General features: G+C 43.0%; 1 protein-coding gene across 5 annotated transcripts in view; it reads left to right on the top strand.

The window, feature by feature from the left end:
* The window catches only part of ARMH3 (armadillo like helical domain containing 3), a 217,218-nt gene that overhangs the window by 10,809 nt on the left and 179,331 nt on the right, over nucleotides 1–27,078 (top strand). For 2 of the 5 annotated variants that reach the window (XM_054436739.2, XM_054436738.2), the window contains exons 2-8: nucleotides 5,310–5,422; nucleotides 10,593–10,649; nucleotides 10,760–10,906; nucleotides 14,176–14,283; nucleotides 18,656–18,748; nucleotides 20,154–20,228; nucleotides 20,345–20,431. In XM_054436739.2, coding sequence (XP_054292714.1) covers nucleotides 5,321–5,422; nucleotides 10,593–10,649; nucleotides 10,760–10,906; nucleotides 14,176–14,283; nucleotides 18,656–18,748; nucleotides 20,154–20,228; nucleotides 20,345–20,431 — 669 coding nt within the window. In that variant the 5' untranslated portion in view covers nucleotides 5,310–5,320. The other 3 variants (XM_063670173.1, XM_063670172.1, XM_054436741.2) reach the window with 2 other exon arrangements.

Raw genomic sequence — 27,078 nt, 5'->3', positions numbered from 1 at the left:
TCTTCCTGTTATTCCAGATCTTAGCCCAAGTGCCATTTCCTCAAAGAGGCCTACTTTAATCTCCCAGTTGAGAGTAGTCCCCTTTGCAATTTGTCTTCAGGGCCCTTATCACTGTCTCAGTTTATCTTATTTGTTGTCTGTTTCCCTTCTACTGGAATGAAAATTCTGTGAGAGCAGGGATCTTTTCTGTCATGTTTACTGCTGTGTTCCCAGTGCCTGTGCCTAAAAGGTACTCAAAAAATATTTGTCAAATGAATGAGTGAATAAATGTCTGATCTGTACATATTTTTTTCCCCCTAAACTATTTTGTTTCGCTCTTTTTTTTTTTTTTTTTTTTTTTTTGAGACAAGGGCTGGCTCTGTTGCTCAGGCTGGATGCCGTGATATTAGCTCACTGCAACCTTTGCCTCCTGGGCTCAAGACATCCTCCTGTTTCAGCGTCCCGAGTATCTGGGATTACAGGCTCCCACCATCACGCCTGGCTAATTTTCATATTTTTAGTAGAGACGGGGTTTTGCCATGTTGCCCAGGCTGTTCTTGAACTCCTGAGCTCATGTGATCTGCCCGCCTCGGCTTCCTAAAGTGCTGGGATTACAGGTGTGAGCCACCACGCCTAGTGTGCACATTTACTTTTATTCATTTTCCTTCTTTCCCCTTCCTTTTTTCTTTTCTTCTCTTCTTTTCCTTCTATACTGGTTGAAGTATTTTAGGATGTTTACCTTAGCATCTAGCTATAACATTGTTTTTGTTTGCCTCAATGTGAAGAGAGGGTGATACTTGGTGACAGTCCATTACAAATGTGAACCTAAGGCTGGGTGCAGTGGCTCACGCCTGTAATTCTAGCACTTTGGGAGGCTGAGGCAGGTGGATTGCTTGAGTTTGAGACCAGCCAGGGCAACATGGCAAAATGCTGTCTCCATAAAAAATACAAAAAATTAGCTGGGTGTAGTGGCGTGCACCTATAGTTCTGGCTACTTGGGAGGCTGAAGCGGGAGGATGGCTTGAGCCCAGGAGGTGGAGGTTGCAGTAAGCTGAGATAATGTCACTGCATCTAGTCTGGACAACAGAGCCAGACTCTGTGTCAAAAAAAAAAAGGCCGGGCACGGTGGCTCATGCCTGTGATCCCAGCACTTTGGGAGGCGAGGCGGGTGGATCACGAGGTCAGGAGATCAAGACCATCCTGGCTAACATGGTGAAACCCCGTCTCTACTAAAAATACAACAAAATTAGCCAGATGTGGTGGCGGGCGCCTGTAGTCTCAGCTACTGGAGAGGCTGAGGCAGGAGAATGGCGTGAACCCAGGAGGCGGAGCTTGCAGTGAGCCGAGATGGCGCTGCTGCACTCCAGCCTGGGCGACAGAGCGAGACTCCGTCTCCAAAAAAAAAAAAAAAAATTAGCTGGGTGTGGTGGCACACACCTGTAGTCCCAGCTACTCACAAGGCTGAGGCACAAGAATCAAACCCAGGAGGCGGAGGTTGCAGTGAGCCGAGATTGCACCACTGCACTCCAGCCTGGGTGACAGAGTGAGACTCTGTCTCAAAAAACAAAAAAAAGTTGTATGACTTTGATCTTCCAGAGAGAAGTGACAGCAGCTCACGTGGCTAACAGTCTTTCAGGTTTAGGAATAAAAGCCTTCATTGATTTACCATTCAGTTGAGGGGGTTTGAAACCATTTGTAAGTTTGATGGTAGGTGAAATTAGTATTGAAAAGTTGCCTGATTCTTTTTTATAATTTGTCTATGTCTTATGTCTGAGACACTGCCTTAAAGCCTAAACTGACATTTCTATGGGATTACTGTGCCTTTGCTGTATCTGCTTCTTTGCCAGAAGAATTTAAAAGCTTGGATCAACAGGGGTCGTAGCATGGTCACAGAATGTTTCTTTCTCTCCTTTATTATCCCATAGCATTTTCTTTGTACTTCTACTCGTTTATTTCTCATGATTTGCTTTGCACTATGGGTTGTTATGTGTCTCTGCCAGTAGATTATGAGCTCCCAGAGAATCAGGTCTAGAGTTTCCTCTCTTTAATCCTATAGTGCCTAAACTAGGGCTTTAGGTGCTTTTTATATATTTGTGGTATTTCAGTGATGCCGAGAGAATCATTAGATAATAGTCTGGTTCGATCCTCTTGTTTTACTTGTGAGGAAACTGAGAAGCACAGTAACTTGTCCATGTCGCCAAGTTGGTTGGGAGACCTGTGTTCTAGTCTCAGTTCTGCTGGTTGCTTGTTCCATTATGCCTTGCAATTTCTCAGCTGATGCTGGTTCTCTCCTCTGGGAAGGAGGGGGATGGTTGTGAAATAGGAAAAAAGTGCTTGAGAATGTACAGATTACACTCACATTACTGATGTGCTGCAACTTTCTGCTCTACCAATCAGATATTTTACTTTTTCTTAGAGATGGAGTTTCACTCTTGTTGCCCAGGCTGGAGTGCAGTGGTGCAATCTCGTCTCACCGCAACCTCCACCTCCCAGGTTCAAGCGATTCTCCTGCCTCAGCCTCCTGAGTGGCTGCGATTACAGGCATGAGCCACCATGCCTGGCTAATTTTGTATTTTTAGCAGAGACGGGGTTTCTGCATGTTGGTCAGGCTGATCTCGAACTCCCAACCTTAGGTGATCCACCCACCTTGGCCTCCCAAAGTGCTGCGATTACAGGCGTGAGCCACTGTGCCCGGCCGATATTTTACTTTCAAAATTAGGAGCATAGGCTTAATTTCTGAGACCCAAAGAAAAAGTTTTGTTAGAGTTCTATAGTTCTCCCAGTCTGCCACCTTAGAAACTCCCTGGGTAGGAGTGCTGGCAGGAGGAGAAGACTTTATGTTGTCATTTTCCAGTCACATTTCAGGCAGCTTGGGTGGTAAATTTCAGTTGCCTGTGATGACAGAGAGTAATGAGTTGAGGCCTTGGCTGATTTTCCCGCTGCTCCAGATGGAAGGAGAATGATGAAAATAATTTAATTTCTTAGGAAATTTGGTAGTTTGGATTGGAATTGTTTTTCCCTCCTCTCTTGTTCCCTTTGCTTATTAGAAAGTATTGATTCTGAAATAGAGAAAGTGAATTTATTAGATTTGGGGTGGACATTGATTAGCTGTAACCCAATTATAAATCCTCAGAAGGGGATATTTGTAAACATGTACTTTTCACGTCTAAGAACTTGTGGTTCCCACTCTTCCTGCTAATTAACTGGTTGAAGCTGAGCACAGGCAAGATCCATATCCACTAAGTTTAGAATTGCATTGCTTTTGATTTATTCTAATAGGATTCTCTTGATTTCCAATTTATTTTTCCTGGATAAGGACATCTTCCTCTTGACAACGTGTTTAAAAGACACAAGAATGTTTTGAATGGAGGCTGTATTTCATGCTTTAAGGAAAAGTCATGATCAATAAAATGTAAATTGTCCCAAAGAGTCTTCTCTTTTCGTTATTGTTATTATTTTTTTCATCAGTTCTCTCTGGATCATAACAGAATTTGAGGGCTAAATTAAGCCTTGATAGAGATATGTCTTAGTAAAATTTTAGGTCAGGCTGGGGACAGTGGCTCACGCCTGTAATCCCAGCACTCGAGGCAGGTGGATCACGAGGTCAGGAATTCAAGAGCAGCCTGGCCAACATAGTGAAACCCCGTCTTTACTAAAATACAAAAAATTAGCCAGGCATGGTGGTATGCACCTGTAATCCCAGCTATTCAGGAGGCTGAGGCAGGAGAATCACTTGAACCTGGGAGACAGGTTTCAGTGAGCTGAGATCGCGCCATTGTACTCCAGCCTGGGTGACAGGGTGAGACTCCATATCAAAAAAAAAAAAAAGTCTAAAAATAAAATAAAAATATCTAGTTGGAGAAATTTCCTATGCTTTAGTGTATGCTCAAAGATGAATCTCCTCTTTTTGCTATATGTATTAGAGAAGGACAATGTCTAAGATACAATCTTTTGTATTATTGGATACATGTCTTCCTTAAACAAAATTTTGATTTTGATCAGAAAGATAGTACATATTTTCCAAAAGTCACTGATCAAAATTAGTTCTGCTGTGTCGGATTTGTCTGGAAGTAAAATCCGGCCTCTTCCTATCTCACATACTTGTCATTGGATGAGATTAAGTTTTATATCTAGAGCGTAGGATTTAAAGGAAAGAGAGGAACTTTGTTAATAATGAAAAGAACCTGGGAGGTGAAGGGAATATGTGTAAATTCACAGTAAAGACTTGTGGGATTTCGGGTTCTCAATTGAAAAAAAAAAATTGAGAATCCCTTGAAGCAAGATGGGAACATTTGGGCATGATTCATGGAACTACTTTTATATAGAATTAAAAAATACCTTGGAGTTTGATCTGCAATAGTGTTTTACATGTATATATATTTATACGTACACACAATTAAATTTGAAAGTAGTACATTACTCTATTCAGTTATTTTAGAATCAGATTTTTTTGGCCTCTTAGCTGCTATTTTCTGCCTTGGGTCTCTTTCCAGAGGAATTTCTAAAGACAGTCAAGTGCAGTGTGATTTATGAGGCAGTGAAGGCCAAGTACTTTGCAGTGACGAGGACCTACTTACTTTGGGGAAATCAATGAAGCACATCAGTCTGCGGCACACTTCTTGCCTTAATGGTCCTAAGCTCGATCAATATTTGAAATTTAACTTCACCATCAGTCTGTGGGCATAGTGTGCTTTGCTGCCTTCTTTCCATCAACCTCAAATATATGGCCAGACCTATTACAGATGGAGCGAGTTACACTTTTGTGTTTGGTTTTGGATCTGCTTTTAGCCTTGTCCACTGGCACATTTTAAGAATGTAAAATGTGTTGTGCTGTTGGCCAAGTAATGATTTAAACCTTGACATTACCTAGTCAGGGAGGGGAGTGTTGGACAGATGCACAAGCTCTGTAGCATGGTTATCAGTTCTTCCTAAACGTTTTCTCATTAAGTGGTACGTCAGTGACTCCAGCACCTTGGAGAGCATTCTGGCACTGACTGGCTTTCTTTTCTTTTCTAAGATTTAATTTTTTTAGAGCTGTTTTTAGGTTCACAGCAAAATTGAAAGGAGAGGGCAGAGATAGCCCATACATCTGCTTCCTTCACACATGCACTGCCTCCTCTATTGACAGCATCCCCTACTAGAGTGGCATTTGTTATAAATGATGAACTTACATTCATATATTGTTACCACCCAAAGTCCACAGTTTACATTAGAGTTCACTCTTGGTGTTGTATATTCTGTGGGCTCGGACAAATGTATGACATATATCTGCCATTATAGTATCATACTGAGTATTTTCACTATCCTAAAATGTGACTTTCTGTTCACAGATTCTCTAACCATGGCACAGGTAGAGAAACGTGGAGGTTTGCTCCGGAAATCTTCAGCCTCCAAAAAACCACTGAAGGAAAAAGTGGTGCTGATGTATGATGAGATCTTCATGGTAAGGCCTGCAGCCTTGTTGTGTACAGCTTGACTCTTTAGTTTCTTAGTCCAAGATGAGAAATACCCTTACCTCTGCCTGCTACCTTCAGGTTCCTTGGGGGATGTGGGAGAGGAGAGAGAAAGAGGGTTTGAGGGCAAAAATGAAAGCTGTCAGAGTAGAGATTATAATCGTGTATTAATTAATATAGGTTGTTATTGTGTTGTCCTTATAGGTTGTTGCCATGAGCCAGGTAAAACAATTGAAAGGAGGGAGGAAGGCTGGGGAAGCTCCTTTTCTGAATATTTTAAAGAAAGACTTGCTCTCCTTATGCTCTAACTTAGGGCTGTCTTATCCTGGATGTCCCATTAAGTTTCTTTTGGACCTAGAATTCTATAATTCAGATACTTTTAAAGGATACATTATTATATTCCATCTCAAGTTGTTGGTAAAGGAAATAATTACTTAGGACTATCTCGTTCTCCAACTATATGGGATAACTGAGGAATTATTAGTAATTGGGTTGGGGATTTCTTTGGGTCTTCAGAACTGATTGAATATGGTCCAAGCCTATATTGTAAAACATACCCTATCAGGGGCCGGGCGCGGTGGCTCACGCCTGTAATCCCAGCACTTTGGGAGGGTGAGGTGGGTGGATCACAAGGTCAAGAGTTCGAGACCAGCCTGACCAACATGGTGAAACCCCATTTCTACTAAAAATACAAAACTTAGCCGGGCATGGTGGCTCGCTCCTGTAATCCCAGCTATTCGGGAGGCTGAGGCACAAGAATCGTTTGAACCCGGGAGGCAGAGGTTGCAGTGAGCTGAGATCGTGCCACTACACTCCAGCCTGGGCAACAGAGTGAGACCCTATCTCAAAAAAAAAAAAATATACACTATCAGGGAAGATTAATTAGATATGCTGCAGGGGTACCTGCCTTCTGAAATTCTGGTCATAAGTAGTACGCATAAAGTAGAATAATACTTACAAAAAGAATTACTGGCTGGGTGTAGTGGCCCATGCCTGTAATCCTAGGACTTTGGGAGGCTGAGTGGGTGGATCTCTTGAGCCCAGGAGTTCAAGACCAGCCTGGGCAACATGGCAAAACCTCGTCTCTACAAAAAAAATACAAAAATTATCCAGGTGTGGTGGCGTGTGCCTGTAGTCCCAGCTACTTGGGAGGCTGAAGTGGGAGGATTGCTGAAGCCCAGGAGGTCAAGGCTGCAGTGAACTGTGATCATGCCACTGCATTCTAGCTTGGGCAAGAGAGTGAGACCCTATCTCAAAAAAAAGAAAAAAAAAAAGACCATATATTGGGTTTCTACTATGTGCCTGGAGCATTCTGAATGTATCACTAAATATAGAGGAGTTCTAATTCTGACAGGAATTCTGTGAGGGCACTGGTAGTATCCTCATTTAACAGATGAAGTAATTTGAGATCTCTGCTGGAAGGTGATGGAGCTGTGATTTGAACCCTGGTGCCTGATTCCAAAGCCATGGCTAAGAATAAATAATTCAGTCCACTAAAATACCTAACTTTGTTAAGCCTTGGAAACAGTGCAGAAGATTAATGCAGATTGCCCAGGCCAGTACAAGCAGGTATACAGAGAAAATAAGTAGGTGCTAGGATCCTATTAGGATTCTTTTGGCTGGGCGCGGTGGCTCATGCCTGTAATCTCAGCACTTTGGGAGGCCGAGGCGGGCGGATCATGAGGTCAGGAGATCGAGACCATCCTGGCTAACATGGTGAAACCCCATCTCTACTAAAAATACAAAAAATTAGCCGAGAGTGGTGGTGGGCACCTGTAGTCCCAGCTACTTGGGAGGCTGAGGTAGGAGAATGGCATGAACCAGGGAGGTGGAGCTTGCAGTGAGCCGAGATCGCACCACTGCACTCCAGCCTGGGCGACAGAGCGAGACTCCATCTCAAAAAAAAAAAAAAAAGGATTCTTTCTTTCTTACGCAAGCTTGGTGTATACAACTCCTGCTTGAGTGAGCTTTGGGGATGGGAAGTGCCAGTTCCATGAATTCCCTCAGTTTCATTTGTAGACAATACAATGATATTACAGAAGTGTGAGGGTCAAACTGTGACCCCTGCTTGGGAGCAGGACTTGAGAGAAAGTGATAGATAGAATCCATTAAGTGGCTGGGCGTGGTAGCTCACACCTGTAATCCCAGCTACCCTGGGAGGCTGAGGTGCATGGATTGCTTGGGGCCAGAAGTTTGAGACCATCTCGGGCAACATATCAAGACTCCCATCTCTAATAACAAAATTAGGTGGGTGTAGTGGTGTGTATCTGTAGTCCCAGGTAGTACCAGCTACTCCTAGCTACTATAGGAGGCTGAGGTGGGAGGATCCCTTGAGCCCAGGAGTTCAAGGCAGCGGCTAGCTATAATTGCACCATTGCACCCAGCCTGGGTGACAGAGTGAGAACTTATCTCTAAAATAAGTAAATAAATAAAATAAATAATTAATATAAAAATGAGGACGTTGTGAGAAGGCCAGAGATGTTGCTTCTTTATGCCATTTTCAATTAAAAATCCAGAAGAGGCTAGGCGTGGTGGCTCACACCTGTAATCCCAGCAGTTTGTGAGGCCAAGGGGGGCAGATCACATGAGGTCAGGTGTTTGAGACCAGCCTGGCCAAGGTAGTAAAACCCCATCTCTACTAAAAATGCAAAAATTAGCTGGGCGTGGTGGTACGTGCTTATAATCTCAGCTATTTATATGAGTCCAAGGCAGGAGAATCGCCTGAACCCGGGAGGCAGAGGTTGCAGTAAGCTGAGATCATGCCATTGCACTATAGCCTGGGTGACAGAGCAAGACTCTATCTCAAAAAAAAAGAAAAAAAAGGAAAACAAAATCCAGAAGAGATTATTAATATTTTATTAGATCAGGACTTAACTACTGATGACATTAGTTAACTAATTTTATGCTGCTTTATTTTAATTAATTAATCATTTATTTATTTATTTATTTTGAGATGGTGTCTTGCTCTGTCGCCCAAGCTGGACTGCAGTGGTGTGATCTCGGCTCACTACAGCCTCCACCTCCTGTGTTCAAGCAATTCTCCTGCCTCAGCCTCCGAAGTAGCTGGGATTGTAGGCACATGCCACCATGCCTGGCTAATTTTTGTTTTGTTTTCTTTTTTGAGACTGAGTCTCACTCTGTTGCCCAGGCCAGAGTGTAGTGGCACGATCATGGCTCACTGCAACCTCCACCTCCCGGGTTCAAGCCATTCTCCTGCCTCAGCCTCCTGAGTAGCTGGGACTACAGGCTCCTGCCACCACACCTGGCTAATTTTTTGTATTTTTTATTTCACTGTGTTAGCCAGGATGGCCTCCATCTCCTGACCTCGTGATCCAGCCGCCTCAGACTCGGCCTGCCAAAGTGCTGGGATTACAGGTGTAAGCCACTGTGCCCGGCCATTTTTGTATTTTTAGTAGAGATGAGGTTTCACCATGTTGGCCAGGCTGGTCTCGAACTCTTGACCTCAGGTGATCCACCCGCCTCAGCCCTACAAAGTGCTGACATTACAGGTGTGAGCCACTGTGCCTGGCCTATTTACTTATTTATTTTTATTTATTTATTTTTGTTTTTGAGATGGAGTTTTGCTCTTGTTGCCCAGGGTGGAGTGCAATGGCATGATCTCAGCTCTCCGCAACCTCTGCCTCCTGGGTTCAAGCGATTCTCCTGCCTCAGCCTCCCGAGTAGCTGGGATTACAGGCATGGGCCACTGCACCTGGCTGTCTCCTGGTAGTAGTTTTAAAAGGTCAACTTAAGGTGGTAGTGGGCTATTGACCTACTTATTTTATGCCATTCCCCTTTCTTTAAAGTAGGGCTTCTCTTTTTCTTTTTCTTTTTTTTTTTTGAGACGGAATCTTGCTCTGTCGCCCAGGCTGGAGTGCAGCAGTGCAATCTCGGCTCACTGCAAGCTCTGCCTCCTGACTTCACGCCATTCTCCTGCCTCAGCCTCCCAAGTAGCTGGGACTACAGGTGCCCACCACCACGCCCGGCTAATTTTTTGTATTTGTAGTAGAGATGGGGTTTCACCGTGTTAGACAGGGTGGTCTTGATCTCCTGACCTCGTGATCCGCCCGCCTCAGCCTCCCAAAGTGTTAGGATTACAGGCGTGAGCCACCGCGCCTGGCCGGGGTTCTCTTTTTCTTATTTTACCCATTAACCAGCAGCTTCTGACTTCCTATAATTTGTTTGAAAATTATTGCTAGGAAATTTTGGATTTTAGCATGATTTTGCTTACTCTTTGGACCAATTTAAATTAAGAAATTTAGAGCACATTAAAAGCTCCGTACAGAATACTAAATGCATATGGAGGGCAAGTAGAAGCAGTCAACACAGCATGCTGTAAAAACCACTGCGGTATTACTGAGGTGATCTGAATTCTGGCTCCTGAACTTGTGTAAGTCACTTAACTTTGTGGACTCTCTTTCCTAAAACGGGAGGACGGTGATAATATCTGTCCTTCCTGGCTCACTGGATTGTATTTCACATATGTGAATAGGTTTGAAAACAACACCGTACCAATGCACGGGAGACATGTTGTGATGTGACTAACTTATTCTGATGTTTATGTTCATTTCTTGCTAGAAGATAAATATTTTAGGGAAGTTCTTTGAGCTATTATTTAACTTTTGGTGCAGAGAATATATATCCATGCACACGGTTTTCCACTTGGGAAAAAAAACACAAAGAGGTAAGTGTTCTTTTTCCCCTTCTAGCAGTTTAGAATGACCAAGAATTTTCAAAGTTAATTTTGAAAACTAAGGGGCCCGGGCGCGGTGGCTCACGCCTGTAATCCCAGCACTTTGGGAGGCCGAGGTGGGCGGATCATGAGGTCAGGAGATCAAGACCATCCTGGCTAACACGGTGAAACCCCGTCTCTACTGAAAATACAAAAAATTAGCCGGGCGAGGTGGTGGGCGCCTGTAGTCCCAGCTACTTGGGAGGCTGAGGCGGGGGAACGGCGTGAACCCCAGGGGGCGGAGCCTGCAGTGAGCCGAGATCGCGCCACTGCACTCCAGCCTGGGCGACAGCGAGATTCCGTCTCAAAAAAAAAAAAAAAAAAGAAAAAGAAAACTAAGGTTGACTATGTGTAGTATTTATGTATAGTATTCTTAATGCTTTTGGTGTTAGCTGGGAAGGCTGAATGTGCTTATCTTCTGGTTTCAGACAGAGGACCCCAGTAAGTGCAGTCCTCGGTTTTGGGAGGAGCTCTTTCTCATGAAGGTAAGAGTTGGTGGCATCTGTGGAATTTCCTGTTAACTAAAATTGCCTTCTCATATATTCTAGGCGCTAAGCTAAAAATGCACTCTGCCCCTTATTTGTTTTCTTGGCAGGTGAATTTAGAGTACCTAGAAGGCAAGCTGGAATCTCTTGATGGTGAGGAGTTAATGAAGATCAAGGACAATATTAATTGCCTATTCCAACACTGCATCCAGGCTCTGGGAGAGGAGCATCCAATTCGAGTTGTCAATGCATTGCAGGTACAAGGCTGGGAGACTGGGGAAGTCTTGTTTAACAGGAGAAAGGAATTGTAACACATCTGTTGGAACTGAGGAACCTAGAGTTGCTCTGAGGTATGAGGTTTTCTTTTTTATTTCTGTAAGTTACCAAATATTTATGCCATGTTTGTTTAGCCATCTTTCTATTTATACAAATTGACACTTAGGAGTAATCGTATCCATTTGTATAATTTGATCTAATGCTAAAGTAGATTCTTAGAATTCTTGTTTTTACTTGAGAAAGGGAAGAAATAGAGAGGAAACTGAGGCAAGAATGATTAGTCTTTATCACGGTGGCTCATGCCTGTGATCCCAGCACTTTGGGAGGCCGAGGTGGGCAGATCACCTGAGGTCAGGAGTCCGAGACCAGCCTGACCAACATGGTGAAACCCACCTCTACTAAAAATATAAAAATTAGCTGGGCATGGTGGCGGGCGCCTGTAATCCCATCTACTCAGGAGGTTGAGGCAGGAGAATCGCTTGAACTTGGGAGGCAGAGGTTGCAGTGAGCCGAGATTGCACCACTGCACCCCAGCTTGGGCAACAGAGCGAGATTCCATCTCAAAAACCAAAGATTTTGAAAGGGATCTGTAATTCAGAAAACATTAAGAAACTGTTCTTTATGTTAAGTGGCATGATCATAAGATTCATTCAACAACTATTCCTTGAATAATGTTATATGCCAGGCATTGGGCTGGGTGATAGAGATATACTACAGACTTCTTGAGGGAAGAGACTTTGAGAGTTTCATTCAGTAGTTTGTTTCCAGTGAGTAGAATACTCCTTGTGCACAGAGAGCAGTGCGTAGCAAATGGTACTCTAGAAGTAAGTTCTTATTGAATGAATGGTGACAAAGTTTCTAAAATTTAGTCTAGTAAGTTTAGTATAGCCTAGATTGAGAGTACTTAGGGCAGTGATTGATAGGTTTAGAATATGAAGAATCCTGGGCCGGGCGTGGTGGCTCACGCCTGTAATCCCAGCACTTTGGGAGGCCAAGGCGGGCGGATCATGAGATCAGGAGATCGAGACCATCCTGGCTAACATGGTGAAACCCCATCTCTACTAAAAATACAAAAAATTAGCTGGGCGTGGTGGTGCATGCCTGTAATCCCAGCTACTTGGGAGGCTCAGGTGAGAGAATGGTGTGAACTGGGGGGCGGAGCTTGCAGTGAGCTGACATGGTGCCACTGCACTCCAGCCTGGGCGACAGAGCGAGACTCCGTCTCAAAAAAAAAAAAAGGAATATGAAGAATCCATGATGGGATAAATAATTTTATTGGAACTTGTGATAGATTGGGTTTAAGTTTCTAACATACTAGTTAGGCAGATCAGTTTGCGAGCCCCAGTTTTCTCATCTGTGGAATGGCGATAATAATTACCTCTTGAGTTGATGTCCCAGAAAGATGGACCATGTTTATTCTATAGCTTTGTTAACTTTTGGCACAGTAAGTTCCACATTTTAAGTTGTAGCGTAGGGGCTCAATGAAAGTTGGAAATTGTACTTCCAGTAATTGCAGTGCTCTTTGTGTGGGCATGAATTGTAGACTGTTTTATTTCAGTGGAAATAAGTTGACATTAAGCCACTTAGTGACCCATAAAATATTGTACATTGTTATAATAGCTTATACTTACTGAGCTCTAACAGAGTTCCAGGGACTAAGTACTTTACAGTATTATTTCACATAGCCCTCATAACGTTCCTACAAGATGGATGCTATTATTATCATTCCTACTTTATAGATGAGAAAACTGAGCCACTGGAAAGTTAACTAATGTGTGCGTCTAGGTTCTCATAGCTAGTAAGTAGTGGATGAGGATTATGAAGATTTTAAGATTTGAAGCAGTTGGCTATTATATAGGGACTTAACTGTTGTAGTTATTAAAAATAATTATAAAAACTGTTGGCCAGGCGTGGTGGCTCACGCCTGTAATCCCAACACTTTGGGAGGCTGAGGGGGGCGGATCACTGGCAGGAGTTCAATACCAGCCTGGCCAACATGATGAAACCCTGTCTCTATTAAAAAACTACAAAAATTAGCCGGGCGTGGTGGCACACACCTGTATCTCCAGCTACTAGGGAGACCGAAGCATGGGAATCACTTGAACCCAGGAGGTGGAGGTTGCAGTGAGCCGGGATCACTCGCACCACTGCACTCTAGCCTGGGTGACAGAGTGAGACTCCGTCTCAAACAAAAACAAAAACAAAAAACAAAACAAAACAAAACGAACTCTTAAACTGTAATATAAATGCCAAAATTATTATTATTATTATTTTTGAGATGGAGTTTCACTCTTGTTGCCCAGGCTGGAGTGCAATGGAGCGATCTCGGCTCACTGCAACATCCGTCTCCTGAGTTCAAGGATTCTCCTGCCTCAGCCTCCTGAGTAGCTGGGATTACAGGCATCTGCCTCCACACTTGGCTAATTTTTTGTATTTTTAATAGAGACTGGGTTTCACCATGTTGGCCAGGCTGGTCTCGAACTCCTGACCTCAGGTGATCCACTTGCCTCAGCCTCCCAAAGTGTTGGGATTAGAGGCGTGAGCCACTGCGTCCGGCCCCAAAATTAATTTTAAATAAAGGAAAACTCCACCAATCCCATGATTGAACTCAAGAACTATTTTTAATCTTTGAATATCACCTCCTAGTCTGCTTTATAATTTTTAAAAACGAGATGACAAGAAAATAAAAAATGAGGATGACAGCAGTCTCAGTTACTGTTCCTCTTTTATTTGTTGGATTTTGCACATACTGAAACTCAGACTGGGCTGGGCGCAGTGGCTCACATTTCTAATTCCAGAACTTTGGGAGGCTGAGGCAGGAGGATCACTGGAGCCCAGGTGTTGGAGACCAGTCTGGGCAACATGGTGAGACCCTGTCTCTACAAAAAATAAAAAAATTAACCAGGTGTGGTGGAGCACACCTGTCATCTCAGCTACTTGGAAGGCTGAGGTGGGAGGATCACCTGAGCCCAGGAGGTCAAGGCTGTAGTGAGCTGTGATTATGCCACTGCACTACAGCCTTGGTGAAGGGCGAGACCTTGTCTCAAAAAAAAAACAAACAAAAAAAAACCTGAACCAAACAGAAAACCCCACAAAAACTCAGACTGTGTTTTGGAGCTCAGAACTCAGAGAAATTGAATTTATTCAATGTCAGCTGTGTAAGGATGAGACTGCAATGTGGGTCTACAGACCCAGTGTCCTAGTTTTGAGACTTCCTTTCCAGAAAGAATTCTTTCTCTCATTTCTGCAGACCCTGTGCGCACTCATTCGAGGAGTCCATCAAAAGAATAAGTCTACCTCTGGGTTTGACATTATCAACATGCTGATGGGCTTTGACAAGGCAGAGCTGTGCATGAAGGTGAGGCATAAGCTGCAGATGTGCCTGTGGATGGCAGCTTCTGGCAGCTGTTCCTGGACACTATCAGCAGACAAATGTACTCAAAGATTTGGACTCAGAAAGATACAGATGATTGAATTTGGCCTTGCATTTGGATGTTTTTATTTCACAGATTTGCTTTATCTGAATAAAGGAAAATTTTAAATTCCAATTTGAATGGAGGTATTCTTTCCCTGCCAGATAAAGACAGAATAGTTTATTTTGTTACTCGTATCCTATGATCATACATTCTTAAGAACATTTATGAATTTAAATAAAATATAACAACATACAAGGGTAACTTTAATTCTAAACTTTAAGCTTATTTAACACAATTACTTTGATTTTATCGGAATTTTTCTTCTGCTGTTTGACACTATCTTTTTAAAATAACAGCCTTATAATTCATATAGCATACATCCACCCTTTTAGATTGTACAATCTGACCAGGCGCCATGGCTCATGCCTGTAATCCTAGCGCTTTGGGAGGCCAAGGCAGGCGGATTGCTTGAGCTCAGGAGTTTGAGACCAGCGTGGGCAACAAGGCAAAACCTTGTCTCCACAAAAAATTAGCTGGGTATGGTGGCACGTGCCTGTAAGTCCCAGCTAGTTGGGGGAGGCTGAAGTGGTAGGACTGCTTGAACCTGGGAGGTGGAGGTTGCAGTGAACCAAGATCATGCCACTGCACTCCAGCCTGGGCAACAGAGCAAGACCCCGTCTCAAAAAGAAGAAAATAAATAAAGCATACAATCCAGTGGATTTTAGTATATTCATAGAATTATACAATTATCATCACTATTAATTTCAGAACATTTTCATCACCCTAGAAAGAAAACCTGTACCCATTAGCAGTCATTCCCCAATTCTCCACTCTTCTCAACCCTTGGCAAGCATTAATCTGCTTTATGTCTTTATGGGTTTAGCTGTTCTGGACACCTCATATAAATGGAATCATATCATATGTAGCCTTTTGAGTCTAGCAGTTACTTCACATAATGTTTTTGTGGTTCATCCATATTATAGGATGTATCAGTATTTCATTTTTATTGCCTAATAATATTCCTTTGGCTGGAGATACTCACTATATTTTGTTTAGCCATTCCTCAGTTGATAGATATTTGGGTCCTTTCAACATTTTGGCTATTAGGAATAAAGCTGCTATGAACGTTCATGTATAAGTTTCTGTATGGATGTATGCTCTTATTTATTTATTTATTTATTCATGAGATGAGGTCTTGCTATGTTGACCCAGCTGGTCTTGAACTCCTGGCCTCAAGTGATCCTTCTGCCTCAGCCTTCCAAAGTGCTGAGATTATAAGCATGACCCACTGCACTCAGGCCACACATATGTTTTAAATTACCTTGGGCATATACCTAGGTGTGGAATTGCTGGGTCACATGGTAACTCTATATTTGACATTTTAGGAACTACCAAACCATTTTTCCATAGTGGCTGTTCCATTTTATAATTTCACTAGCAATGCATGAGGGTTCAAGTTTCTGCACATTATGTCAACAGTTGTTTTTGTCTATCTTTTCTTTATTTGTTTTTTTGGAGAAATGTCTTTCATATCCTTTGCCCATTTCTAGATGGGGGTGTCTTTTATTGTCGAGTTATAAGAGTTCTTTTCGTATTCTGAATATGTCCCTTATGATTTGCAGTGTTGGACACCATATCGAATGAATGTTATTTAAACTTTGAAGAACAGTCTTCTGTCACTCATTAAATTTAAAATAAATCTGTATACTAGAGAATCTTTATAATGATTAGGTTACAAAAAAGTTATTAATATATAATTATGAATATACAAATATTTAATACTTAGAGTTATTTTTAAATTCTGGCTTTTTGCAGTTCGTATATATGTCATGGTAAAATCCCAGATAGCTTCTCATTCTCATAGTTCTAACTACTGCTTGTATGTTGATGACTGCTAAGTCTCGGTCTTTAGCCTTAATGTCTCTTCATGATCTCAGAGTGTATACTCTGCAAGTACTTGCTGAGTGTACTCACTGACACATCCCATAAGTACTTCTTGTTTGATATATCCAGAATGGAGCTCACTGTTTCTCCTGCATCTCTTCTTCCTCATTCATTCTCTTTCAGAATGGGAGCAGCTGTCTTCACAGGCCCCACGCTGTGATGAGGGGACTTCTCATCTTTTATCTTCAGATGATCACCAAGTTAGCTAATTTTACCTCAGTTCATATTCCTCATACTTGTCTTCTTCTGTTCCCACCATCTCTGTTATGCTATCTCTCACCAGAACTATTACAGTGATGCCTTCATTCATTCTTTTTTTTTTTTTTTTTTGAGACGGAGTCTCACTCTGTCACCTAGGCTGGAGTCCAGTGGTGCAATCTCGGCTCACTGCAACCTCCCTGTCCCGGGTTCAAGCAATTCTCCTGCCTCAGCCACCTGAGTAGCTGGGATTACAGGCATGCACCACCACACTCAGCTAATTTTTGTATTTGTGGTAGAGACAGGGTTTCACCATGTTGGCCAGGCTGGTCTCGAACTCCTGACCTCAGGTGATCTGCCTGCCTTGGCCTCCCAAAGTGCTGGGATTACAGGCGTGAGCCACTGCGCCCGGCCCATTCATTCTCTTGACAAATATTTGTTGGGCCCCTATATGCCAGGTACTGTGGTAGGCGCTGAGGATACAAGAGGCAAATAAGACATGGCAACTGTGTCAGGAAATTGAAGTCCTCATTAGTCTCTGTGCTTTCAAGCTTACCATCTTTAAATCCATCATCCACACTGACACCACAACTGTGTGGTATTAGTGTATATATCTTACGCTAGTGTGTACATCTTTCCTGCTTAAAATCCTTCATTAGTCTCCTGTCACTAACAGGATAAAGACCAAACTCCCTAGTTAGACTTATAAAACTTTCAAAATCTGCACCATATTTACTTCTCCAGGCTTATATCTCACCACTGTGCCTCATTCTTTATACTCCCTTAAAAACAAACTACTTTTATTCCAACCCCACACCAGGGCCATTTCTTTCTGTATGTGTCTTTGATGATGCTGATACCTGTCTGGAATTCCTTTCCTCCCCAATTCTTATTGAATTTTCAAAATATAACTCACTCCTGAGGGGTCTTGGAATAGGTGACTTTAGAGCAAATTCCATTCCTCTGTGTATATTTCCATCATAGTAACCACTGAATTGAAACTGTTGGCTTGTTTTTCTCTCCCATTAGACTAAAAGCACTTTGAGAGCAAGGGTCGTGGTCTGGGTTTTTTCGTATATTCTTTTAAAGCACAATATTCAGCACAGAGTAGATGCTCACATATTTATTGAATTGAACTGAAGCAGCTTACCTTGGCCTTCCAGCATGCTTAAATCCTTATTCTCCATCTATTCTCCTCCCTCATTTAATGTAGAATATTTCTTTTCATCTTTCCTTTATTGTAGTATACAAGGGTTTCATCTTTTGATTAGTTTGGGTCTGTCAGCTGGCTTTTAGTGCAAGTGATAAATTCCAATTACATTGCCAAGCGGAGACGAGGATGGACACAAGTTAGCTTCGTTGGATAGTTTATATGGCTAGTGATAGCCTGTAATGATACTGTTTCTTTTTCATTTATTCAGTGTGCCTGAATCAAGTGTTATGCTTTCTTTACCAAATAATGAAACTTGCCAGGCATAGTGGTTCACACCTGCAGTGCCAACCCTTTGGGAGGCCGAGGATCACTTGAGCCCAGGAGTTTGAGACCACCCTGGGCAACATAGTGAGACCTTGTCTCTATAAAGAAAAAGAAAAAAAAAAAAAAACCTGGGTGTGGCGGCACACATCTGTGGTCCTAGCTATTCAGGAGGCTGAGGTGGGAGGATGACTTGATCCCAGGAGTTTGAGGTTGCAGTGTGCTATGAACATGCCCTGCCTTCCAGCCTGGCTGACAGACAGAGTGAGACTCTGTCTCAAAAAAGAAAAAAAAAAAAAAGGAAAAGAAAAGAAACTTATATACAATTATTTAACCATTAGGTTTCCCTTTTTTATTTGCTTCCTTGTAATCTAAACGTTTGTATGGGGATGACAGACTGCAGACATTCATTAATTTGGTAGAACAGTGAATTCTTTACTCTCTTGTGCAACTGTTCTAAAGCATTTTTCTCAATATAGCTAGATTTTGAAATCTTCCTATTTTTCTTTCTTAGCAACCACAGCCTGAGAAAAAGGTCCTCCTTTTCTTTATCTAATCTTGTAAGTTCTAGGCCTAAGGAAATGATATTGTTGTTTTATTGTGTGTTATTCACATTACCCTGTATAACATAACCCAGAGTTAGACAAAGGTGGGCTGTTATCTGGTATGGTTTAATGCTTATTGGTTCTCTTTCTCAGAACTTGATGGAGAGTTTGGATTCATTGCTTTGTGCAGAAGGTTCTGAAAGTCTGAAGAGTTTATGTCTGAAACTTCTCCTTTGCTTAGTGACTGTAAGTGACCTATGTTTGTCAAGGGTATTAATTGACAGGAAGGGCAATCCTGTTTGAATACTTGAGCCCAAAGATAGAAGGAAAAAGAGAAAAAATATTCTCAATGAGGGTATTACATCACTCCGTTGTGTCTGGATGTATAGGAAGTTAGCTGCGTGGTCTTTTGCTTCCTCTTTGGAGGAATTGCTGGCATTTTTAGCCTGCAGGCTATGTGATATTTTATTTTAGAAGTTTCACTTCAGGAGAACAACTGTCTTCTGGGTTGTCAGACTTGTCCTCATCAGGTCTCATTTGGAAATAGTTTTTGTGATTCTGAGTATTTGTTTTTTTTTTTTTGAGACAGAGTCTTGCTCCATTGTCCAGGCTGGAGTGCAATGGTGTGATCTGGGCTCACTGCAACGTCTGCCTCCTGGGTTCAAACAATTCTCCTGCTTCAGCCTCCCAAGTAGCTGGGATTACAGGCATGTGCCACCATGCCCAGATAATTTTTTTTTTTTTTTTTGTATTTTTAGTAGAGATGGGGTTTCGCCATGTTGGCCAGCCTGATCTCGAACTCCTGACCTTAGGTGATCCAACTGCTTGAACTCCTGACCTTAGGTGATCCACCTGCCTTGGCCTCCCAAAGTGCTGGGATTACAGGTGTGAGCCACCGTGCCTGGCCGATTCTGAGTATTTGTTTTGGCTTTTATTTATTTATTTTTCAAGGTGGAGTCTTGCTCTGTCGCCTAGGCTGGAGAGTGCAATGGCATGATCCCGGCTCACTGCAACCTCCACCTCCCGGGTTTGAACAGTTCTCCTGCCTCAGCCTCCCGAGTAGCTGGGATTACAGGCATGTACAACCACGCCTGGCTAATTTTTATATTTTTAGTAGAGATGGGGTTTCACCATGTTGGCCAGGATGGTCTTGAACTCCTGACCTCGTGATCCACCCACTTCAGCCTCCCTAAGTGCTGGGATTACAGGTGTGAGCCACTGCGCTCAGGTAGCTTTGATTTTATAACTGTAGGCTGCCTGTACTTTCTAGTGGAAGGAAGGTGGGGTGTTGATTATTTACTTTAGGAGGGTCCCTTTCCCTGCCACCTCTTGAAGACTTCTGCATTCATAAACCTCTTCCTGTGCACTTGAGGAATGAAACCCAAGAAACTGTTAAGCAAATGCATGTGTGAGGATATGAGAGAAAGAATGCGGAGTTCAAAGACTTAGGAAGTTTTAACTTGCTGATTTCCTACCCTTATGTCTGTCTATTCAGGCTCTCATGACTTAAGGGGCACTTGTGAAAGGTCAGCTAAGTTATCTAGTAGAAATATTTTAATATTTTTGTTTCTCTTAGATGTTAGGGGAGGAGATTACACGAGATATCAGAATGCCTCAGTACAGACTTTAAAAAGCCTTTTATTACATTCAGGTGACAGATAACATCAGCCAGAACACTATTCTCGAGTATGTAATGATCAACAGCATATTTGAAGCAATTCTACAGGTAGGTCAATTCCCTTGTTACCTCCTCTCTTTGGGGTAAACCACCCCTTCAGATTTTCTCTGTGTTCTCAGGAACCAGGAGTTAGCAGTCTCACGCATTTTTGGTTCTTGTTACAGATACTTTCCCATCCCCCAAGTCGTAGGGAGCATGGGTATGATGCTGTCGTCCTCTTGGCTTTACTGGTGAACTATAGAAAATATGAGGTAACTGGGCTCCTTGGTGGACAGTTGTTATCTGCCTATAATCTTCTTAAATGTGGCCCCTCCTAAAGGACTTTGCTTAATGTAGAAGACATGTTCTTGGTAAATGGTATATTGATTAATTTTGATAATCCAGATTCTAAAAATCCTATATTAAATGCATGGGGCAGAGGATCTAGTTGTTTAAAGGAATCCTGTGATGCAACTTCTAATGAAGTGAGTAAGTACGCCCTAAGGTAGTGATTCCCATACCCAGCTTATTAGAATCACCTAAGAACTTTTTTTTTTTTTTTTTTTGAGACGGAATTTCGCTCTTGTTGCCCAGGCTGGAGTGCAATGGCACGATCTTGGCTCACCATAACCTCCGCCTCCCGGGTTCAAGCAATTCTCCTGCCTCAGCCTCCCAAGTAGTTGGGATTACAGGCATGCGGCATCATGCCCTGCTAATTTTGTATTTTTAGTAGAGATGGGTTTCTCCATGTTGGTCAGGCTGGTCTCAAACTCCCAACGTCAGGTGATCTGCCCACCTCGGCCTCCCAAAGTGCTGGGATTACAGGCGTGAGCCACCGCACCTGGCCTAGAACTTTTTAAAAAGAAAAAATTTTGACCGGGCGCGGTGGCTCACGCCTGTAATCCCAGCACTTTGGGAGGCCGAGGTGGGTGGATCATGAGGTCAGGAGATCAAGACCATCCTGGCTAACACAGTGAAACCCCGTCTCTACTAAAAATACAAAAAATTAGCTGGGTGTGGCAGTGTGCACCTGTGGTCCCAGCTACTCAGGAGGCTGAGGGAGGAGAATGGCATGAACCCGGGAGGCGGAGCTTGCAGTGAGCCCAGATTGCATAACTGCACTCCAGCCTGGGCGACAGAGTGAGACTCCATCTCAAAAAAAAAAGAAAAAAAGAAAAAAATTCTGGATCTTATCCTGGACACAGTAAATCAGTCTTTTGGGGGTGGGGAGAACAGGAACCTGGGAATTTTTTTTTTTTTTTTTAAGACGGAGTCTTGCTCTGTCGCCTGGGCTGGAGTGCAGTGGTGCGATCTTGGCTCACTGCAAGCTCCGCCTCCTGGGTTCACGCCATTCTTTTGCCTCAGCCTCCCGAGTAGCTGGGACTACAGGCGCCCACCACCACGCCCAGCTAATTTTTTGTATTTTTTAGTTGTTTTTTTTTTTAAGTTCCCCTATTGAGTATGATGATTAGCCCAGGATTGAGAACCACTGACCTAGTTCATCTGTTTAGAAAGATTTGATTTTTTTGTAGTCATGTGTCACTTAACAAGGATACATTCTGAGAAATGTGTCATTAGGCAGTTTTGTTGTCATGTGAACATGAGAGAGCATCTTTATACAAATTTAGATGGTATAGCCTACTACATACCTAGGCTACATGGTATAGCCTATTTCTCCTAGGCTGCAAACCTGGATAGCGTGTGACCATATTGAATACTGTAGGCAATTATAACACAATAGTAATTATTTATGTATTTAAGCATATCTAGGCTGGGCATGGTGAGTCACACCTATAATCCTAGTGCTTTGGGAGGCTGAGATGGGAGGATCGCTTGAGGCCAGGAATTTGAGACCAGTCTTACTCAAATAGTAAGACACTGTCTCCACAAAAAAAAATTTAAAAATTAACTGGTTGGCTGGGCACGATGGCTCATGCCTGTAATCCCAGCACTTTGGGAGGCTGAGGCGGGCGGATCACGAGGTCAGGAGATCGAGACCATCCTGGCTAACACAGTGAAACCCTGTCTGTACTGAAAATACAAAAATTAGCCGGGCGTAGTGGCGGGCGCCTGTAGTCCCAGCTACTCGGGAGGCTGAAGCAGGAGAATGGCGTGAACCCAGGAGGCGGAGCTTGCAGTGAGCGGAGATTGCGCCGCTGCATTCCAGCCTGGGTGACAGAGCAAGACTCCGTCTCAAAAAAAAAAAAAAAAAAAAAAATTAGCTGGTTGTGGTGATATGCATCTGTAGTCTCAGCTACTTGAGAGGCTGAAGCAGGAGGATTGCTTGAGCCCAGGAGTTTGAGGCTACAGTGAGCCATGATTACACCACTGCACTCCAGTCTGGGTGACATAGTGAGACCCTGTCTTTAAAAAAAAAAAAAAAAATCTAAGGCTGGGGACGGTAGCTTACGCCTGTAATCCCAGCACTTTGGGAGGCTAAGGCTAGTGGATTGCTTGAGCCCAGGAGTTCGAGACCAGCCTGGCCAACATGGCAAAACTCCATCTATATTTTTAAAAATACAAAAATTAGCCCAGCATGGTGGCACATGCCTGAAGTCTCAGCTACTCAGGAGGCTGAGGTGGGAGAGTGGCTTGAGCCCGGGAAGTGGAGGTTACAGTGAGCTAAGATCACGCCCCTGCACTCCAGCCTGGGTGACAAAGCCAGATCCTGTCTCAAAAACAAACACACACACAAAACCTAAACCTAGAAAAGGTATGGTGTAAAAGATATAAAATAGTTGTTGATCTTCATGAAACATGAAAAAAACTGTAAAAAATCATACACCTGAATAGGGCACTTACTATGAATGGAGCTTACAGGACTGGAAATTGCTCTGGGTGAGTCTGAGTGAGTGGTGAGTGAATGTGAAGGCCTAGGACATTACTGTATACTACTATAGACTTTTTTTTTTTTGAGACAGAGTCTTAGTCTGTTGCCCAGGCTGTAGTGCAATGGTGCGATCTCACTGCACTCTCTGCCTCCCAGGTTCAAGTGATTGTCCTGCCTTAGCCTCCTGAATAGCTGGGATTACAGGCACCGGCCACAATACTCAGCTAATTTTTTTGTTGTTGTTGTTTTATTCTGAGATAGAGTCTCGCTCTGTCGCTCAGGCTGGAATGCAGTTGTGCGATCTCGGCTCACTGCAAGCTCCGCCTCCCGGGTTCATGCCATTCTCCTGCCTCAGCCTCCCAAGTAGCTGGGACTACAGGCACCCGCCACCACGCCCGGCTAATTTTTTTGTATTTTTGGTAGAGATGGGGTTTCACCATGTTAGCCAGGATGGCCAGGATGGTCTCAATCTCCTGACCTCGTGATCCACCCGCCTCGGCCTCCCAAAGTGCTTGGATTATAGGTGTGAGCCACCGTGCCCGGCCATGCTCGGCTAATTTTTGTATTTTTAGTAGAGACAGGGTTTTACCATGTTGGCCAGGCTGGTCTTGAACTGACCTCAAGTGATCTGCCTGCCTTGGCCTCCCAAAGTTCTGGGATTACAGGTGTGAGCTACCGTGCCTGGCCAACTATCGACTTCATAAACATTGTATACTTAGGCTACGTTAAATTTATTAAATTTTTTCTTTCTTCAATAGTAAATTAACTTACTGTAATTGTTTTACTTTATAAACTTTAAACATTTTTTAAAGCTTTTTAACTCTTTTGTAATAACATTTAGCTTGAAACACAAACACATTGTACTATATTTTGTCATGTTTGAGATGACATGTTTGACATGTTTGAGACCAGGCTGGTCTCAAACTCCTGACCTCATGTGATCCACCTGCCTCGGCCTCCTAAAGAATAAAAGAAATATATCTTTATTCTATAAGCTTTTTTTTTTTTTTTTTTTTGAGACAGAGTCTCACTCTGTCTCCCAGGCTGGAGTGCTGGAGTGCAGTGGCGTGATCTCGGCTCATTGCAAGCTCTGCCTCCTGGGTTCACGCCATTCTCCTGCCTCAGCCTCCGGAGTAGCTGGGATTACAAGCACCCGCCACCACGCCCGGCTAATTTTTTTGTATTTTTAGTAGAGACGGGGTTTCACCGTGTTAGCCAGCATGGTGTCGATCTCCTGACCTTGTGATCCGCCCGCCTCGGCCCCCCAAAGTGCTGGGATTACAGGCGTGAGCCACCATGCCCGGCCCAGCTTTTTTTAGTTAAACAGTTTTTAAAACTTTTTAGTTAAAAACTGAGACACACACACACAAATTAGCATAGGCCTATACAGGGTCCAGATGATCAATATCACTGTCTTTCACGTCCACATTTGGAAGATCTTTAGGGAAATAACACACATGAAGCTGTTATCTTCTATGATAATAATGCCTTCCTCTGGAATACCTGCTCAAGGACCCGCCTTCAGCTGTTTTACAGTTAACTTTTTTTTTTAAAATAAGTAGAAGGAGTACACTAGAAAATAACAATAAAAAGTATAGTATAGGCTGGGTGTGGTGGCTTATGCCTGTAATCCCAGCACTTTGGGAGGCTGAGGCGGGTGGATCACATGAGGTCAGGAGTTTGAGACCAGCCTGGCCAACATGGCAAAACCTGATCTCTACTAAAAATACAAAAATTAGCTGGGCATGGTGGTGTGCACCTGTAATCCCAACTACTTGGGAGGCTGATGCACGAGAGTTGCTTGAACCCAAGAGGTGGAGGTTGCAGTGAGCTGAGATCGCACCACTACGCTCCAGCCCGAGTGAAAGAGCAAAATTCCATCTTAAAAGAAAAAAAAAAGTATAGTATAGTAAATACATAAACCAGTAACATAGTCGTTTATTGTCATTATCAAGTAGTAGGTACTATACATGATTGTATGTGTTATACTTTTTTTTTGAGATGGAGTCTCACTCCGTTGTCCAGGATGGAGTGCAATGGCATGATGTTGGCTCACTGCAACCTCTGTTTCCCAGGCTCTAATGATCCTCCTGCCTCAGCCTCCAGAGCAGCTGGGACTACAGGCATGCGCCACCATGCCCAGCTAATTTTTTTGTATTTTTGATAGAGATGGAGTTCACCATATTGTTTAGGCTGGTCTCGAACTCCTGACCTCAAGTGATCTGCCCACTTCAGCCTCCCAAAGTGCTGGGATTACAGGAGTGAGCCACCGTGCCCGGCTAATAATTGTATGTGCTACACTTTTATATGACTGGCAGCACAGTATGTTTCTTTACACCATTATCACCACAAATATGTGAGTAGTGAATGCGTTGCACTGTGTTATAATGGCTAAAATGTCACTAGGTTATAGGGATTTTTCAGTTCCATTATAATCTCATGGGACCACCGTAGTATATGCAGTCCATTATGGACCAAAATGTCCTTATGCAGCACATCACTGTATATCACATCTCCTTATGCAATCTGCTTATGTAAGTATCACTGTTGGCCTAGAAACTCCTTCTGATTTAATGAAAAATTGAAGACAGTGCCTTATTCATATGAGTTCTGGAGTTCTTTTTGCCCCTGAATTAATCAAGGTGCAGATTTATAGGTTTTTGAGATGAAGAGCAGAACCCAGAGATTTATACTTGGGTTGGCACATATATTTGATTCTCTTCAAAAGGCAGAATACACAGAAAAGGAAGGGGACCACTCAAGGAAGACCGGGGGCTTCATTGGAGATTGCTTTTGAAGAGTAGGAAGCGTTTGGCACTGAGTCCTGGTAACTAGGAGTACATTACTGAACCCAAAAGTCAGGAGCTGCACTGAGGCAACCTGACTTTCTTCACTTAATAAATAGCAGTACTGTGAGAACTGGGCCAGCTGGAGAGAGAATTTTCTATTTTGAGCCTCTGGATCTTCACCTAGTGATTTTTGATATGATTCCTAGTTAGGCTTTATTTGGCCGGGTTGAAAGTGATGGGTAACACAAAATCTGGAGCTTATTCTTATAAGAAGAGATATGGAAGAAGGGGAGGCTGTGAGAAAGGAATACTTAAAGAAGGACTAGAATATGCAGAGCAATGTGAATGTGTTATAAATTCCAGGATCTGATTGTTTTCATTGTCTTGGAGGAACTGATGAATGGTGGGTAGAGCTCCCAATAAATATGAAATTTATTCCCAACACCTATTTTACTGATGATCTGGAGGGGCTGGCATGGTAGCCATTTTGATCTCTGTCATGTGTAATAGCCTCTGGGGCCTCATTACAACAGCAAGAAAAATAGCTGTGGAAAAATGCTGAGGATATTTAAAGAGAGGTGAGGGTTATATGTGATAGGAACACACTATCATCAGTAATGAATATTTTTGGAACATTATACTGGATGCAGTCCACTCTGAGGCAATGGCTTGGCTTCACTGATTGTGATCTGAATCCTGGCTCAGCTCAGTAGGGCTCTCTGAAATGTCAGTCTGAAATATTGGACATGGCCAAGGAACTGGAGAGAATCATATTTCTGGAATGAAGTATGCATCTCTAGTCTTTCAGAAGCTCCCAGAAGAATTAATATAGTGGGCAAGGGCGAGCTGGTGGGCCTAATTTATCTGGGCTTTGCAGCTTTTGATGTAAATCATTCACCGGAAACCATTAAGGAAGCCTGGTGATCATGGAGTAGGAAAGTTTTTGACAGGAACGTGAAGAATTCCAGATGAACACAGCAAAACCAAAGCTGGTGAAATTCTGTGCAAACTAGCATGAGACAGTGTGCTGGGGAGAATAGCATTCTAGCCATCAGTACAATCAATCTCATGACCGATGGGGTAAGTTGCAACCTTTCCAGAAAGGTACCGAGGCACAGAGAGGCTGGGTACCCAACTAAGCACAGAGAAAGTGAAGAAGTTGTTGGACTTAAGCAATAAAAGTGATAGAAAAGATACCATGTAGTAAATGTGTAGTTCTTCCTCACTTCAAGTAATGTGTTCCATTTTAATCATTTCATCCAAAAAGACAAAAGAGCCCCCAAAAAAGGTCTAGGGAAGA

This window comes from Pongo pygmaeus, chromosome 8 (genome assembly GCF_028885625.2).
Source record: "Pongo pygmaeus isolate AG05252 chromosome 8, NHGRI_mPonPyg2-v2.0_pri, whole genome shotgun sequence".
Lineage (NCBI taxonomy): Eukaryota > Metazoa > Chordata > Mammalia > Primates > Hominidae > Pongo > Pongo pygmaeus.
The sequence above is the reverse complement of the archived record's forward strand: the minus strand, read 5'-3'. Positions and strand labels throughout refer to the sequence as shown.